Source organism: Cannabis sativa, chromosome 4 (assembly GCF_029168945.1).
Source record: "Cannabis sativa cultivar Pink pepper isolate KNU-18-1 chromosome 4, ASM2916894v1, whole genome shotgun sequence".
Lineage (NCBI taxonomy): Eukaryota > Viridiplantae > Streptophyta > Magnoliopsida > Rosales > Cannabaceae > Cannabis > Cannabis sativa.
Genome location: NC_083604.1, coordinates 68,747,719 through 68,764,736, shown reverse-complemented (window position 1 = coordinate 68,764,736; position 17,018 = coordinate 68,747,719). Strand labels below are relative to the sequence as shown.

At 34.8% G+C, this 17,018-nt stretch overlaps 2 protein-coding genes across 2 annotated transcripts; both read right to left on the bottom strand.

Moving 5' to 3' along the window:
• Positions 1 to 1,073: 1,073 nt before the first annotated feature.
• Positions 1,074 to 7,432, bottom strand: LOC115712620 (phosphoenolpyruvate carboxykinase (ATP) 1). The gene is made up of 13 exons (XM_030640926.2): positions 7,130 to 7,432; positions 6,723 to 7,002; positions 6,051 to 6,232; positions 4,977 to 5,130; positions 4,793 to 4,877; positions 3,844 to 3,944; positions 3,328 to 3,626; positions 2,914 to 3,087; positions 2,749 to 2,814; positions 2,120 to 2,298; positions 1,866 to 2,035; positions 1,599 to 1,767; positions 1,074 to 1,507 (listed from the first exon to the last, which is right to left on the bottom strand). Exons 2-13 carry the CDS (start codon positions 6,998 to 7,000, stop codon positions 1,364 to 1,366), a joined length of 2,001 nt encoding a protein of 666 aa, XP_030496786.1. The 5' UTR covers positions 7,001 to 7,002; positions 7,130 to 7,432; the 3' UTR covers positions 1,074 to 1,363.
• Positions 7,433 to 7,777: 345 nt separating this feature from the next.
• On the bottom strand, positions 7,778 to 8,969 carry LOC115713624 (uncharacterized). Its single transcript, XM_061113925.1, has 4 exons — positions 8,831 to 8,969; positions 8,581 to 8,789; positions 7,972 to 8,469; positions 7,778 to 7,888 (listed from the first exon to the last, which is right to left on the bottom strand). The coding sequence occupies exons 1-4, from the start codon at positions 8,967 to 8,969 to the stop codon at positions 7,778 to 7,780; spliced, it is 957 nt and encodes a 318-aa protein (XP_060969908.1).
• Positions 8,970 to 17,018: the final 8,049 nt, after the last annotated feature.

The following is a 17,018-nucleotide window of genomic DNA, read 5'->3' as shown; positions in this document are numbered from 1 at the left end:
TAATTGTAACGATTGGTTGCGTAGAATAAAAATACAGGAATAAAAATAAAAATATAATGAAATAAAATAAAATTTAAAATACATAAAAAAATATATTAAATTTTTTCTCAACTTACATTGGAATAATCTCTTATCTTCAAACATTCACTTATAAGTATAATTAGAATATTATATGTTTATTGCTTAAGGCTACATAGAAGTTTCACTATATAACTCCAACAAAAGAAATTAATACCTAAGTGAAGTATGTTCAAAACAGTTAGCGAAAGAAAAACGATTGCCTAAGTAAAGTGAGTTGCCAAGTCATTTGTTTAGGTTCTGAACTGTTCCACTTAATTTTATGGAAAGAGTTGTGTGTCGCATGCACAACTAATTCATGAGTAGCTATGATAGTCAGACTACAAATATAAGACGCTTCAAAAAAAATTAGAAAGTAAACTAGTACTATCTTCTAACAAGCCTAAATTATTACAAAACGAATATCTTCTATAAAAATCAGAGATCAAACTAAACAACTTGACTCAATAAAATTAAGTGGAAGTCCAATCCCAAACAACCAGTCTAGCACCACAGCTACAATACAAGTTTGGCTTGAAAAATACATTAAAATAACATTTACATCACTAAAATATAAATAAGATAAGAAAAATAAACATATAAATCTTAGACGGAAGAAATAAACTTTCCTTCCCTTCCTCTAGACATGGCTCTAATACCATGTCAATAAACATGAGATTAATTTTCAAAAATAGTATATAATCTTATATATGATTTAATATTTTATCTTTATTAATCCATGTAGGACAATACTATCCAATAATCACCAACAACAACAAAACATAAAACATAACATGGCATAACATAACATGAGTATTTGAAACCATCTTCTGTATGCCAAAAAGAAAAATCTAACGGAAGAATACTTGAAAGCCAAAAAAAAAATTAATCTTCCATAAATACTAAACAGTTAACGTTGAGGTGCTAGGTATATATTATAATGGACTTTTTTAATGCAATAATAAAAAAGAATCTAAAAATAAAAGACAAAGAAGAAGAAGAAAATAGGCCAAAGCTTTTTGAGCAAAGATGCTTTTCCACTGAAATACAAGGTATATAATATGAACTGATGCAAGGCGCGACTGACTCGATTGTTCATCACCTACATTTTTTACTAATATAAATCAACTTATTACAATAACCATTTGACACATATCACATAACCCAACTTTTTCTCCCCACACCTCTTCTTTTTTGGGGTGCTCAGACCACATTTTGATTACATATATAATATAATAATTATACTAAGATCTTTTATTTTTGCCCCCAATTCCCAAGACACTAGTAATTTCTTCTTTTGCCAGCTTTAAAAATTTGGACCAGCAGCAAGGATCTCTTCAGTGAGATTGTTATCCTTCCCAATCTTATAGGTTGTGAATGTCTCAAAGTTCTTCTTGAAAAGTCCTCCCAGCTTCAACAAAGTCTCATCATAAGCTTTCTTATCTGCCCACTGGAAAAAAGAAAAGAGTTAAAATGACCCAATAAAACTTCTAACATAAGAAAGAAAGGTCAAAGAAAGGAAGATAAAAAAGTCAACTAACAGTGTTCACAGGGTCCAGGATTTCAGAAGGGACTCCTTCCACTTCAGTGGGAATTTCAAGTCCAAACACTTTGGTTTTCTTGTAATTTGCATTCAAGAGGCTACCAGAGTGAATGGCATCAATGATTTTCCTTGTGTAAGGAAGCTTAATTCTCTTTCCAGAACCATATCTGCAGGGTTCAAAGAGTCACAATAGAGTAAACTATATGCAATTAATGAAATGTGGTATGTGTCACAACCAAGTACATGATCGTCATGTCATCTATACCTTCCACCAGACCAGCCAGTGTTGACGAGCCATCCCGTCGCGCCATGTTTCTGCATCTTCTCAGCCAGCATGGCTGCATACTTGGTAGGGTGCATCATAATGAAAGCGGCACCAAAGCAAGCCGAGAATGTTGCTTGAGGCTCCTTCACTCCCTCTTCTGTCCCAGCCACCTGAATTTTCATGAATGAGCCAGAGAGTTTAGCCAAAGCCAATGGATAGTTGGGTGAGGTTTTAATTTTTTAGTGACCACTCACCAGAGCTGTGTAGCCACTTATGAAGTGGTACATGGTCTGAGCCAGGTTGAGCTTGCTCACTGGTGGGAGCACACCAAATGCATCACAGGCTAAAAGAATGACATTCTTTGGGTGTGGACCAACACAAGGTATCTTAGCATTGGGAATGTATTCGATTGGATAGGCTGCACGAGTGTTCTCTGCAACAAGAACAAAAAAAAAAGTGTTATAATTATTAATAAAAATAAAAGAGTTGGTTGACTATTGACTAAATTGTTTGCATCATTATTATTATAATAAACTAAAAAATATACTTGAGCTCATCTGTACGGAGAGGAGAGGTATTGACTTGAGGTAATCTAATATTAGGTTGCTTAAACTGTTGAGTAAACTATTAAATTAAGTAAAGTCAGCTGTGTTTAGCAAAAAAAAAAGTAAACAGATAAGGTCAACAGGCATAATTGCCACCATTCATTGTCAGAGTCATATTTAAAATGTGCAGCTCATTTCATTTGAAAATGGTATTATGATTTCAAATTTATAATGCAAATCCAAGTCACATTACTTATCTTGAACTTTATCAAATACCATTGATGGAAAAGTTGCCTCAAAATATTTTTTAAAGAAAATTAAAAGAGTTTGAAAATTACCTGTAACAGATTTATCAGTATAATCCACCTCCCGAGTATGCTCGTCAAAAACCACATTCTCAACCACTAAAGAAACAAAGTAGAAACATAACATCAAATTCATATCATTCACCTAAATCACCATCAACACAGATGAACAAAAAGTAAAGAGTTCAATAATTTTACCAGTTCCAAACTTGATGGCATTCCAAATATCAGGTTCCTTCTCCCTCGAAAGATCAATACACTTAGCATAACAACCGCCTTCGATATTCGACACACCAGTATCACTCCAACAGTGTTCATCATCTCCAATCAAGTATCTATTGTGATCAGTAGACAGAGTAGTCTTCCCAGTACCTAGAAAAACAGAACAAAAAACACCAAAAGAGAAAACTCATCATCACAATTCACAACAATAACATCAAAACAAAAACACCAAGTAGTCATCATCATCATCATAGCATAGCATAGGCAAATATCAGATATGTCATGGCATTGGCGGGGCTTAAACGCCAAAAGGGATGGGACGGGATATGATGAATTGTTGCGATCATCATCGGCTTTATTATGATAATGATGCCGATGATGACACAATACCTGAGAGTCCAAAGAAGAGAGCCACATCTCCACTTTTTCCCATATTGCAGCCAGAATGTAGGGAGAGGATTTGACGCTTAGGCATGAGATAATGCATAACACTGAAAAGACCTTTCTTCATTTCCCCGGCGTACTGAGTGCCGAGGATGACCATTTCTCTTCTAGCAAGATTAAGGTCTATGCTAGTCGAGGATGTCATGTAGTGAGTGTAACGATTACACGGGAACTGCCCAGCATTGTAAATAGTGAAGTCCGGAGTACCAAAACTCTCCAGCTCTTCAGGACTGGGTCGGATGCACCTGCAACCTACCCAGTTATCCATTGTACGTACACTACTAAGCTAAACACTTTCTTTTCTTTTTTGGCCAGTTGGGACTTTATTAACATCTAACCATACAAATATTATTATTACTGTTATATGTATATATAACGTTTAGGAAACTTATCTGGGGAGCTGTTGTATATGAGTGTGTGATTTTTCTTTTATAAAAGTTTTTTTTCTTTTTCTTTACTTACATGTTGTGCATGAAAAGTGAATGGTAAGCTCTGGCTGATACGATTCTGACTTTGATTTTGTTCTCTGGATCCCAGTTCAAGAATTGGTCATTCACAAACACCTGAAATTTTTAATAATGAAATTTAGCAAATGAATGTACAGAGCATGGTCAAACACAGAGAAAATATCACAAGTGTGAAGGCTGTTCTAAATGGGATAAGATACCAAAGGCCTTTTTTCCAGTGTTGACAAAAAACCCCCAAATCAAATTATTAAGTAATTAACAAAAGAAATGATTAGAATTAAGACTTTAATTAAGTTAAACGTGAAGGGTTGCTTAGCTTTGAATTAGCATCTTAATCCTCTATTTTACTCCATAAAATTAGAATTGAAGAAAGAAAGAAACCAGGGAAGGTGTTATTTGTTGGTTCAATTTAGTAAAAAGTAAGTAAACCTACAATCTTATTTACATACATCTGTTTTTGTTCTCTAGAGTACAATATATGCTATGTCCCTCCCCATAACCCTACGGTAGACAAGACATCTTGTATAATGTGGAAAACGACACAAGGACAAGAATAACTAAGGAGAACCGCTTAAACGTAGATAAGTGGAATCATTCATAAACGACAAGATTGCTACTCCCAAAGAATCAGAGTGTAACTCTTGGCCCATAATAAATATACAGAAGAGGACGAAAAAGATACCAATTGCCCCCCATCACCATCATAAAATGGAAAGATGTAAAGGGGTTTCACCAATTAACTCCATGTACATGTACCCCCACAAATAGTTTTTTTTTTCTTTTTTCTGTGAACCCCACAACAAATAGTTGTGTGACCTAAAATAGTAGTCCCAATAGAGCCATGTACTTATTAAGTTATGTGTGGCCTCATAAAGATACTTGGACAAAAAAAAACCATACCATGAATTAATTAATTGTAAGAAAAAATAAGAAAAATGTATGACCTTGTCCAAGGAATTCAAGTAGTCCACAGCTCTTTCCCTATTCACCATAAATGTGTGCTCGTCCATTTCAATGTTAGGTGAGCCCCTGAAACGAGTAAATCAAACCATAAATATTAAATTACTAAAATATAATAATATTATTAAATAAAGAGAATAATAAAGAAAAATGAAAGAAACAACTTACTTTCCCCACCAAAGCTCATCCTCAGTGGTGTCATCCTTAACAACGCGTTTATCTCTTGGGGACCGACCGGTCTTGGCTCCCGAGAGAGTAGCCAAGGCACCATTCGACGTAATAAAGGATCCTTTTTCATACTTTATTGCCTGCTCATATAGCTCTGCACCACATACAACCTCATTTTATTATTATTACTTTCTACCAAATAAAACCCTCACCATATAGTAACTCTATATTACGTACGTATGCAAATATAGGTTAATTAATTCTATAAAGATCACATTTACGTACTTTCTCATAAAACATGTGATTGACCACTTTCTCTATGTCATGTAAAATCCAAGATATATATCTTGCCGGTAATCATAAATCAATGCTAGTTGGATTTTTTCTTTAAACTACTTTTTATATATAAAAAAGTATTTAAAAATTAGTCAAAACCATCCGTTTTTTTTGGTTGAAAAAGCCATCAGATTGAATGACTAAAGATTTTTCAATATTTTTAATAATTTTTTTTAAAGCAATCAATAAAAATTCATTGAAAATATAATAACCTTATACAAGTTAATTATGATAATATTTTTAATGATTAATAATAAAGAAACTTCAGAAATATCTTTTTAATAATAAATACTTATCACTACACATTAAAAAAAATAAACAAAAATTCTCAAAATTTGGAAGTAGCCCTAAAAAACTATTAACATACATGTTCTTTTTTTTAAAAAAAAAAAATAGAATAAAAACTTATCTTATGTACGGTATCACTATCAGGTAAGAGTAAATACTATTATTTTTTTTTAAATACCATTGAAACAACAGGCTTACCCAAAAATATAAATATAAAATAAAAAAATGGTTTTTTTTTTGGAGTTATATTTATCTCCAATATTAAAAAAATTGCACTTATTTAAAATATATATTTTTTATATTAAAAAAATAGGAAGGATAAAAAAAATTAAGCAAAACTAAGTATAAATTAAACATATGCTTTTTTTAATATAAAATAAAATTATTAAACCATATGTTTTTATACAAATTTATACGGAGCAAATTTAAAAATAAGGTTTGGATAATTACCAGCGGGAGAAAGGTTGTAGAGGACATGTGTGAATTTCAAGGAACTGTCACTAACGCTTATGGTGGGTGTGAAAAAGTGGTGTTGTGACACGTGTGACACCTTCGGAGTCTCAGACTTCTTGGCCGGATCTCCTCTCACCACATTTGGTCCAGTTTCTCTTGCCGACGACGCCAAAGATGCACTGTTACAATATTATTCATAAATAACAAAGTTGGATCACGACGACCATATCAACAAAACTTTACTCCAAAATAATTTCCCAGAAAAAAAAAAAAAATCAATTATCCTCACAATTTCCAAGAAAAATATTATCGAAGAAAAACTTTATATGATGACGTGTCAAACAAGTGATCAAACGGTGGGTCCCACTTTGAGAGGGCAGAGATAAAATATACTTTAAATCAGAAAATCCCTATTTTCCATCGGATTCTCGGAACATAGCCAAAGCACTGTCGTTTAGCGTATGGCACACACTCCAAAACATAAACTATATCTGGTGGGTCCCACGTTTTTTCATGCTTACGTCACAAAATACTGGAGTTTAAATCCAACTCATCACAGGAGTGGAGTCTTTCTTTTTTTTGTCCATTTTAAGTAACCTTTCATTTCATCATTTAAATTTTTTATTATTAATTAATAACCAATTATATTATTCATATAAATATATATACCTGATTGATTGGAGCTGCTGCTTCTGGCGGTCCTCGTCGGAGAGAAGCGGTGGTGCGAACGCGCCCTGAGCACCCTTAATGGGAGTGGTTGGAGCAGACCTCTTCTGCTGCAGCGAATGGAGTTCGTCGATGGTTTGGGCCTTCACCGTTGGCGCACTGTCGTCATGGCATATTTCGCTATGTTTTTTCTGCGTCTGAATTTTCGACAGTCCGTTCCGTGCTGTCCCTTTCCCGGTCCCGAAGCTGAACTCGCCGTTAGCGTTACCGTTAGAAGCCATATCTGTTCATGATCACGAGAATAAATAAAAATATCAAACATTAACACAATAAAATATCATATGATCAAAATAAGGACACCATGCAAAACACGATCAGTAATATCAATATTAGAAAAAGGAGAGACGTGCCTTAGTTCGGTAGCTGGGAAAAATGGATAGAGAAAGAAATAATAAGTACAAGATCGAAAAGGCTAATGAGAAATGAGATAGGAATGAAGAGAGTATTGAGAAACCATCAAAATGCAAGTAATGGATTTTCTCTTGAGAGAGGTAAAAGTAAATGAGTGGGGATGATGGAGCTACGAAACAAGGCGAGGGACTCCTTATAAAGGGTTCAGGTTCATCGATCTAGTTGGGTTTCTTAACTAGGGTTTGGATCTAACCATGGTTAAACCCTATCCCTGGTCAAGACCCAGATGAGAGAAATTCCAAAACCCATTAAACGAGATGCGGTAGCCTGATATAGACTAGGAATCCGCTGGTCCTCACCTCCACCATAGCTGGCTGCTCCTGCACCTCTCAATCAAGTACTTTGTCACACAATAATAAATGCATAAATAAATTTTGGTCAATACCTTTTTATTTATTAATTATATTCGTAAGAATTTACATAGCTCGTGAGAATTCAATATTCTTTGAGTTTGGCATATTAATTTAGAAAGAGTTTCTATAATATAGAACAAGTTTTGAGGATACCCTACTAATTATTAAAATCTATGTATTCTTATGTTGCATTTTATGTTTCAATTTTTTTTTTTTTTGAAATAAAGTAATTCATTAGATAGCAATATCCGCTATTACAATAAATTGAAAAGCAGAGGGAACATTGCTCTCAGTAAAAAGACGATCAGACCAAAAATAAGCACCGCAAGCAACACAATGTGCTGCCTTGTTAGTAGATCGTTTAACATGACAAACAAAAACAATATGTAAAATAGAAATAAGTGATTGACATTCTTGAATAAACAAACCAAAAACAGATGGAAGTGCAATCGAGCTATTAATAGCTTGAACAACAGCAATGCAGTCTGTCTCGATAGCACATTCGACAAGTTCCTCCTCTTCAACCAACAGAGAGCCTCCTTGACACTCAAAGCTTCAGCAACAGCTGGCTGACAAACCCTAGGATACAGAGAAGAGCTAGCTTCGATTAGCTTCCCATGAGAATCTCTAATGACCATACCCGTACCATACTGAGTCGTTGCAGCAAAAATCGCCCCATTAGTATTGATTTTCAACATCCCAGCAGGCGGCTTCTCCCAACACACACTGCTACTAGCAACAACATCATCAAATAACAGCGGTTCAAACCTACTTTTCTGAGCCAACAACCAATTATAAAGTGTAGACCTAGCCATTCGAACCACATTCACAGCCTGAGAAGAACGACCCTGCCAAAGAAACTCATTTCGGGCTTTCCAAATACCCCATGCCACCATCAATAGCTCATCCACCAAGGCCACTCTACCCTACCAAAAATGCCTTAAACCAATCAGCAAAGGTAGCTTCTGTAGAAAACTAACTGCAACCCGGCCCATACCAGACCTATTCCAACAAGATTGTGCAAAATGACATCCAACCAAAACATGGACAATGGTTTCTTCATCAGAGTTGCAGAACACACAGCGGGGGTCAACAGGAACATGTTTAGTACGTAACTGGGAACGAGTTGGTAAGCACCCCGAGATGGCTTTCCACGCTAAGTGAAGAACCTTGGGAGGAACTTTGACTTTCCATAGAGCCCTCCATAATTCAGGCTCCAACTGAAGGCCCCGTTCACCTTTCAACTCTTGGAGATAGTGATATAAGAACTCTTGACCAAGTAAAAACCTATCGGCTCCTTACTCCAAAACCAAGAATCAACATTAACATGATCACTTAGTGGAACCTGCATTATCAAGCCAATATCCCTTGCCTCAAACAAATCATGTAAAACCTCAAGATCCCATTGCTTACGATCAATATGCATTTTATGTTTTAATTAAATATTTATACATCTAAAGATCTATTGGGACTATGGTACAATAATAATCAAATATACGATTATTCTGCTGCGTACTTAATTTAGTACCATAAAACCAACATTTATTTGGATGGATTTATTCTATTTTTTGTACACTATTATTTATTTTAATGATATGATCATTATCAAAAAAAATAATTTATTTATATAAATTAATATTTTTTTCTTTCTAATTTGAGGGTTTTTTTTTTGGCAAATTTAAATTTACACTACAAAAAACTGTTACTTTTAATGATAACATTTTAGTCACAATATAAATTTTTTGTGAATAAATGTGACTTTTAATCACAACAAAAAGTTACTTGTGACTAAAACCTAGTATTTAGTTACAAGTTGTCACTAATTTAGTTTTAGTCACAATAAATACTGTGACTAAAAACACATTTAGTCACAACAAATTGTAATTTTTGTGACTAATACTTTTAGCCACAGACTTTTTAGTCACAACATAATAATAATAATTTATAATTAGCCACAAAATAATTTAATTTTAATCACAAAATTTATTGTGACTAAAAATAAAATTTTTTGTAGTGTTGTGATTTGAAACTTATAATATTTTGACAATAATAAATGGACCACATATGTGATATGTAAGTTTAATTCGAAAAACAAATGATTGTGTCATAATTATAATAGATTTTCTAATTTGAGGGTTCTTTTCTTTGGCAAATTTAATTTGAGGCTTGAAACTTAAAACATTTTGACAATAATAAATGGACCACATATATAATATGGTAAGTTTAATTCGAAAAAAAAAATAATTGTGTCATAATTATAATAGATTTGTATGCACATGAATTCAATCGTTATAATTAATTTGCTAGCTCAAGTAAATAGAAAAAGGGATATTGGCGGTTAAATCACCTGAACTTTATGGTTTGTAACACTTAACCACAAAAACTGAAATTTTGGCGGCTAAACTACCTAAACCCTGGTTCCATTTTGCTCTGCACACCTCCGTCCAAAAATCACAGTTAAGGGCCACGGTGGACTGTCTACGTGTACACACTTGTACACGTGGCAAATTTTTTAGTGGTCCACGTAATATTTTTTTTGAAATAATTATAAATATTAAAAAAATTAAAAAATTAGAATTTTTTTTTCTTTTTTATTTTTTTTTTAATTTAAAAAATTAAAAAATTAATTTTTTTTACTTTTTTTTTCTTCTTCTTTCTTCTTTTTCTGCCGACCCTCAGCTCCCCACCATCAAAACCCACATCAAAATAATTATCTCCATTTCTTATCAGCAAATCCATATCAAAACCCATCTTCCAAATCTTACACCCTCCACCCCCTAACCCAAACAACCCCCCTAACCCGAACCACCACCCCCTAACCCGAACCATTACCCTCCACCTTCAGCACCACCATTACCTCCGTTCATGCACCCAAATTAGTAGCAAACTCGAGAGCCCAACCCAATGCATTAGGCGGACCCTTATATACCCCTATTACAGACCCATATAACCCAAGCGTAACCCCTCTCATCGCTAGGGTTTCATTTTCTGAAGGAGAAACAGAGACGCGCCGTTTGGGAGCTCGGAAAACACAGCAATGGGTACTCCTCTAATCCCTCCTTCCTTAAAGCTTCACTCTTTTACTTAGTGTCACAAGTTTCCTGAATCATTTTCTTATTATTCCCTAATTTAACTTTTTTGGTTTTGGAAATGGGACAGCGAGAATCAAGGTTCACGAGCTGAGGCAGAAGAACAAGGCAGACCTTTTGACCCAGCTTAAGGATCTCAAGGCCTAGCTCGCTCTCCTTCGAGTAGCCAAGGTCACCGGCGGTGCCCCCAACAAGCTTTCCAAGATGTATTTCTACTCACTTCTCTGCTTATGTTTTTGTTTTGTTTTTGATACTTTGAACTTGTGACACTGATTTGGGTGCGATTTGGGTGCTGACGAGGTGAGGGTCGCGTAATGACCAGAGTTTTGTTGATCTAGGGCTGGGCGGAGATGGAGGGTCGGGTTAAGGGGGGTTGGAGATGGAATTCTGTAGAAAAACGAAGAAGAAAGAAGAAGAAGAAAAAAAGAAAAGAAAAGGAAAAAGAAAAAAAAAAAGTAATTTTTTTTTCTGATTTTTTAATTTTTTTAATATTTATAATTATTTTTTAAAATTAATATTACGTGGACCACTAAAAATTTGCCACGTGTACAAGTGTGTACATGTGGATAGTCTACCGTGGCACTTAACTGTAATTTTTAGACGGAGGTGTGCAGAGCAAAACGGAACCAGAGTTTAGGTAGTTTAGCCGCCAAAAATTCAGTTTTTGTGGTTAAGTGTTACAAACCGTAAAGTTCAGGTAGTTTAGCCGCCAATATCCCATAGATAAAAAGAGAGTATGTGTATGCCCGACTTTGGCATAAGGTGGCTAAATTTGTGTTACGGTCCACTTGATTTAGGGGCTAATTTTTTCTACCTTTAAAATTACATATTTTTTTTTTCTAAAATAAGAGTCTAAAAATAATTTTTTTTCTATAACCCACTATATTTTAGAAAAAACCTAGCGTGCATACTTATAATCTAATCTAATATATCTATATATATAGACACCTCAATACAAAAAAATAATAATAATTTATCTTTTAAAAATTTATGCGTAATATAGATTTTCTATATACATGAATTCAACTAGGCATGTCAAAAAGATTCATTTAGTTGGAGCTTCGATCCGAAAGATCACCTCTGATCCGAAACATTCGGATACTTATTGGATCTTAGATCAGATCTGCTCCGCCCCGCCTAATTTTTTTCTGGATCAGATCAGATCCGACCTGATTTCAATTTATTTGAAAAAAAGCTTAATTCAAGACTTGGACCCCAGACTCGGATCCCTTGGGACTTGGACGCGGACCCAGGACCCAAACTCGGACCCGGACCTGGGACCTGGGACCTGGGACCCGAGTCTCGAGACCCAGACCCAGACCCGAACTCAGACCTGGACCAGGACCCAGACCCCGAACCCGGGACACAGGACCCAGAGCGTTGACCCAGACTTGGTCCGGACCCCGATCCCAGACCCAGACCCGGATCGGGACCCGAACTCGGACCCGGACCCGAATCCGAACCGGGACCGGGATCCGGACCTACACCAGGACCCAGGACCCAAGACCAATACCAAACTGGGGACTCGAGACCAGGACCGGGACCCAGGACTTGGACCCGGACTCGAAACCCGGGACCTGACTCGAACCTGGGACCCGAACCCAGACTTGGGACCCGGACTCGAACACATGTTGGATTTTGTGCCCGAAATAAAATCCATTTCAATATAATCAGATTTACTAATTAATAAAGATCAGAAATCACATTTTATGTTGCATGGTTCACATGATTTATTTCATGTTTATAATGTATAAATTATATTAAGTTCAGAACATATGTAATTGTTCATGATTATAGTGTTGTCAACAGAGTGGAATATAATCATGATTATATGTTTGAAAGTTTAATTCCCTGATTTGTCAGTTCACTGGATTTAGACTGGCATGATAATCAGCGATAGGTATACTTACACCTTGGATAAGTGTTATGTTCTTTCCAGGGTATTGGCAAAGTTTACCAGTATCGGATGTATGGAATATACATTGGATGGGACCGATATTGAACTTGAATTAGATATGATAAATTTACCGTAATATCTATTCAATTCAATATCACCTAGTTGATCCTAGATCAAATGATCTTAATCCTGACATGATTAGGTTCGATCTCAAGAGTGTTATTCGTGTTCTTTGATTTGTTAGTTAAGCCCACTCTTTGGTCAGGGTGATACGTACATTTTGGGAACACGGTAGTACAATTGAGTGGGAGCGCTAATCATAGATATGAAATCTATGTTAGGTTTTATGCCCTAAATAAAACTCTTTACAATCTGATTAGTTATCAATATAAGAAATTTGAAGTGATTGATGTTTGCATGAATTTTACATGCTAATGGTTTAATATGTTTAATATGTTTATTACATTCATACACACAAAATCAGTTAAATCCAGATCATATGTTTATTCACAATTACAGTATCGTCAACACAGTGGAATGTGATTGTGATCATATGAATCAAAAGTTTTGGTCCCTGTTTCATCAGTGTTATTGGATTTACACTAATGTGATAATCAGCGATGATGTGTACTTACACTTGGAGTAAGTGTTATGTTCTTTCCAGGACATTAGTAAAGTATACTAGTTTCGAATGTATGGAGTATACATTGGACTGGACCGATATTGCAACTAAGTTAAGATATTACAAACTTACCGTTATACATATCTTTCCAAGTCAATATCAGTAGTTGATCTTAAGATTAAAAAGAATCTAAATCCTGATATGCTTGGGCTCAACTCAGGAGTGCTATTCATGTTCTTTGATTTATTAGTTAAGTCTACTTTTGGGTCAGGGTGATACGTATATTTTGGGAACATGATAGTATGATTGAGTGGGAGTGCTGAACATAAATATGGAATCTATAGCTTCTACTGGTGTATAGAAGTTAAGTGATGATTCCCTTCGAGCTTAGCAAATAGAAGTAAATGGATGAGCTCTTGTTTAACTGACTAATTATTAGATCACTAAACACCATTTACAGGTAGCTAAGTGTTTTAAGGGGCAAAATACATTGAGGGGTGAGAACGGTAAAGAAATCCCATCTCGATGTAAATCATCTATATAGAGGATCTTTAAATCACAATAAGATTATAACGATGGTTAAATGAGATAGTATATTGGTATCGTGAAACATACAATATGCTCTATATAAGTCTGAGAGTGCAATTCTAAGTTCTAAGAGTGGATTCAACGAAGAATTAATAAGTAGGAATTTACTTGGTAAATTTGGTTCACTTATTGGAAGCTCAGCATATAGATCCATGGTCCCCATTCTAGTTGAGAACATTCTGCTTGTAAGACTCATTAATTGATTCGTGATTGATCAATTATAATTCTAAAGTTAGACTATGTCTGATTTTATGAATTTTCACTAAGCAGGGGTGAAATTGTAAGGAAAAGAGTTTTCTAGGTTTATTTATTTATTAATAGACTTTATATGTCTAATTAATAATTAAATTAAATGACAATATTATTTAATAATGTATTTTAATTATTAAATAATTAGTTTTGGCATTTAAAAGGTTAGAATTGGAAAATTGACATTTTTGAGAAAATAGAGATAAAATTTGATAAAATTGCAAAATTAAGTGGGGCCCATTACAACACCTATGGCCGGCCACTTATAAGGCTTTTTCAAATTATTATTTTTATTATTTTAATGCCAAATAATTCTAAACTTAAACCTAGTAAGTTGCCTATAAATAGAAAGTGATGGCTCAGTCAAAACACAAGTTTTCAATAAGCCTTTCTGACAGAAATTTCTCTCTTCGAACCGAGCCTTCCTCACTCTCTACCTTGGCTGAAACCTCTCTCCCTCTTTTCCTTCATCTTTTTCGTGACCCTAGTGAAAGAGTAAGTGCCCACACACAAGAAGCGCAACTCAATCATAGATTGGAAGACTGTGAAGGATCAAAGCTTGAAGAAGAAGGAGATTCGGGCTCAGATCTTGATTATACTCTGCTACAGAAAGGAATCAAGGGTTAGAGATCTGAGTGGAAGGAGACATTTATTCCGCTGCATCAATGTAAGGTTTTCTTAACTTTATATGTGTTTATTTTATCGTTTTAGAAAGTTCATATTTAGGATGTTAATAAACATACTTGTGAGTAGATCTAAGATCCTGGTAAAATAATTCCCAACAATCTATAGCTTCTATCTGGACATAGAAGTAAAACGATGATTTCCTTCGAGCTTGCTGAATAGAGATAAATGATTGAGATCTCATTTTAGTGATTATATTATTTCACAAAACATCATTTATAGATGGCCAAGTGTTTTAAGAATAAAATACGTTGAAATGGTGTAACGGTAATTTTATCCCTATGCAATGTAGATCATCTATAGAGGATCATTGATTATTGGGATTATAGCAATGTATAATTAATAGCGTATCTATATCGAGGAACATATAGAGCGTTCTATATAACTGAGAGTGCAATTCCAAGTTCTATGGTAGATGCAATGAGGAATTAATAAGTTAGTGGATTTACTTGGTAAATTCTAAATCTGCTTATTGGAAGCTCGGTTATATAGGCCCATGGTCCTCATACTAGTTGAGACAAACTGCTTGTAAGACTCAGTTAATTGATTTTAATTAATCAATTATAATTCTAAAATTAGACTATGTCTAGTTTATGAATTTTTCACTAAGATCTGGTTTGATTGTGAAGAAATAGTGTTTTAGGTTTTATTTCTTAATTAAGAGACTTTATTTGATAGTTATTTTAATTATTAAATATATAGTTTTGGCATTTATAGGGCTGAAGTTGCAAAAAGTGGTATTTGTGAAAAATAGATAAAATAGTTGAGAAAAATGACAAAGCCCAAACCAATGTGGGGCCCATTAAGTGGTCGGCCATAGGGTGCTTATTTTACTATATTTTTATCAATTTTTTATTCCTAATAATTCAACCATAACCCTATTGAAGAATAATATAAAAGGAAGGCTATGGTCTCTTCATCCAAACTAATGCCTCCAAAGCTAAAAACCTAGCTTTCTGATGAGACCTCTTCCTTCTTCTTCTTCCTCTTCAATTTCGAAAAACACTAAGCCTTTCTTCACAAATATTATTCAGCCATTAGTGATAGAGTGAGTGTCCACACACATCAAGTTGGTCCTCAATCAGAGTATGTAAGACCGTGAAGAATTCAAACACAAAGAAGAAGAATCGGGCTCAGATCTTGGTGATACTCTGCTACAAAAAAGATACAAGGGTTAGAGATCTGAGCGGAAGAAGTCATTTAATTCCGCTGCACCCACTGTAAGGTTTCTCAAACTTTATATGTGTTTATTTCATTGTTTTAGATATTCATATTTAGGATGTTAAATAACATACATGGTAGTAAATCTAGATCCTGATAAAATAATTCCAACAACCCAAACCTGGGACCCGGACTCGAACCCAGACCTGGGACCCGGACCCTGATCCGGGACCTGAACCCGGACCCGGACCCGGACCCTGACCCGAGACCCGGACCCGAACTCGGACCCAGACTCGGACCGGGACCTGGGATCGAGAGAAGGACCCGAACCCTAACCCAAGAATCGGACCCGGACCCGGGACCCAAACGCGAACCCGGACCGAGACCTGGGATCTGAACCTGGACCCGGACCGAGACTCGGACCCAAACCCAGACCTGGATCTTTACACAATCTATTAATACATGTCAATACCAAACATAGTATTGTATTTAATAATACTAATACAAAATTAAAATGAATATAAAATTATAAGTTAATATTAATATTCTTAAAAGAGAGAGAGAGAGAGAGAGAGAGAGAGAGAGAGAGAGAGAGAGAGAGAGAGAGAGAGAGAGAGAGAGAGAGAGAGAGAGAGAGAGAGAGAGAGAGAGAGAGAGAGTCAGGTCGGATAAGATCCGATCTAAATAAGTTGGGTCGGATCTAATGTAACGGGGCGAGGTGGAGCAGATCCTTACATGATCTGGATCAGGTCAGATCATAGTTGAATCAGATCTGACCCCACCCATTTAGACTCCTAAATTCAACAATTATTTCTCTTTTAAAAATCTATGAGTAATATAAGCCTAGATAAGTTAATATTTGTCCCACAATATATGTTGGTCCCAATTTGTACTAATATCTATTATCAAATTAGAGTATTAAAATTCTTATTTTTAAATTTTTTATGAAAATAAAATAAAAAGATTATTCATATACCATCAACAAGTACCATATATAATTTATTTCTTAAAAAGAAAAATACCACACATCATTTAAAACGACATGTAACTAATAACTTACCTTTCATCAATTTCGGTATTTATTCTACTATAAAAATTATTCTTACAAAATGTTGGTATACATTTGAATCTTACAACTCAATGCTAGAATATTGCGCAATCTTAAAAATAAAAATTAAAAGAATA

What these genes read in the sequence shown, in the direction of transcription:
- LOC115712620 (XM_030640926.2), bottom strand. Translation starts at nt 7,000, where the DNA reads ATGGCTTCTAACGGTAACGCTAACGGCGAGTTCAGCTTCGGGACCGGG. An exon ending in TAAGTGGCTACACAGCTCTG is followed by an intron (nt 2,036 to 2,119) that starts GTGAGTGGTCAC and finishes ATGAAAATTCAG; the next exon opens with GTGGCTGGGACAGAAGAGGG. An exon ending in TCCTGGACCCTGTGAACACT is followed by an intron (nt 1,508 to 1,598) that starts GTTAGTTGACTT and finishes TCTTTTTTCCAG; the next exon opens with TGGGCAGATAAGAAAGCTTA.
- LOC115713624 (XM_061113925.1), bottom strand. Translation starts at nt 8,969, where the DNA reads ATGCATATTGATCGTAAGCAATGGGATCTTGAGGTTTTACATGATTTG. An exon ending in TTGGAGTAAGGAGCCGATAG is followed by an intron (nt 8,790 to 8,830) that starts GTTTTTACTTGG and finishes ACTATCTCCAAG; the next exon opens with AGTTGAAAGGTGAACGGGGC. An exon ending in AAACCATTGTCCATGTTTTG is followed by an intron (nt 8,470 to 8,580) that starts GTTGGATGTCAT and finishes CATTTTTGGTAG; the next exon opens with GGTAGAGTGGCCTTGGTGGA.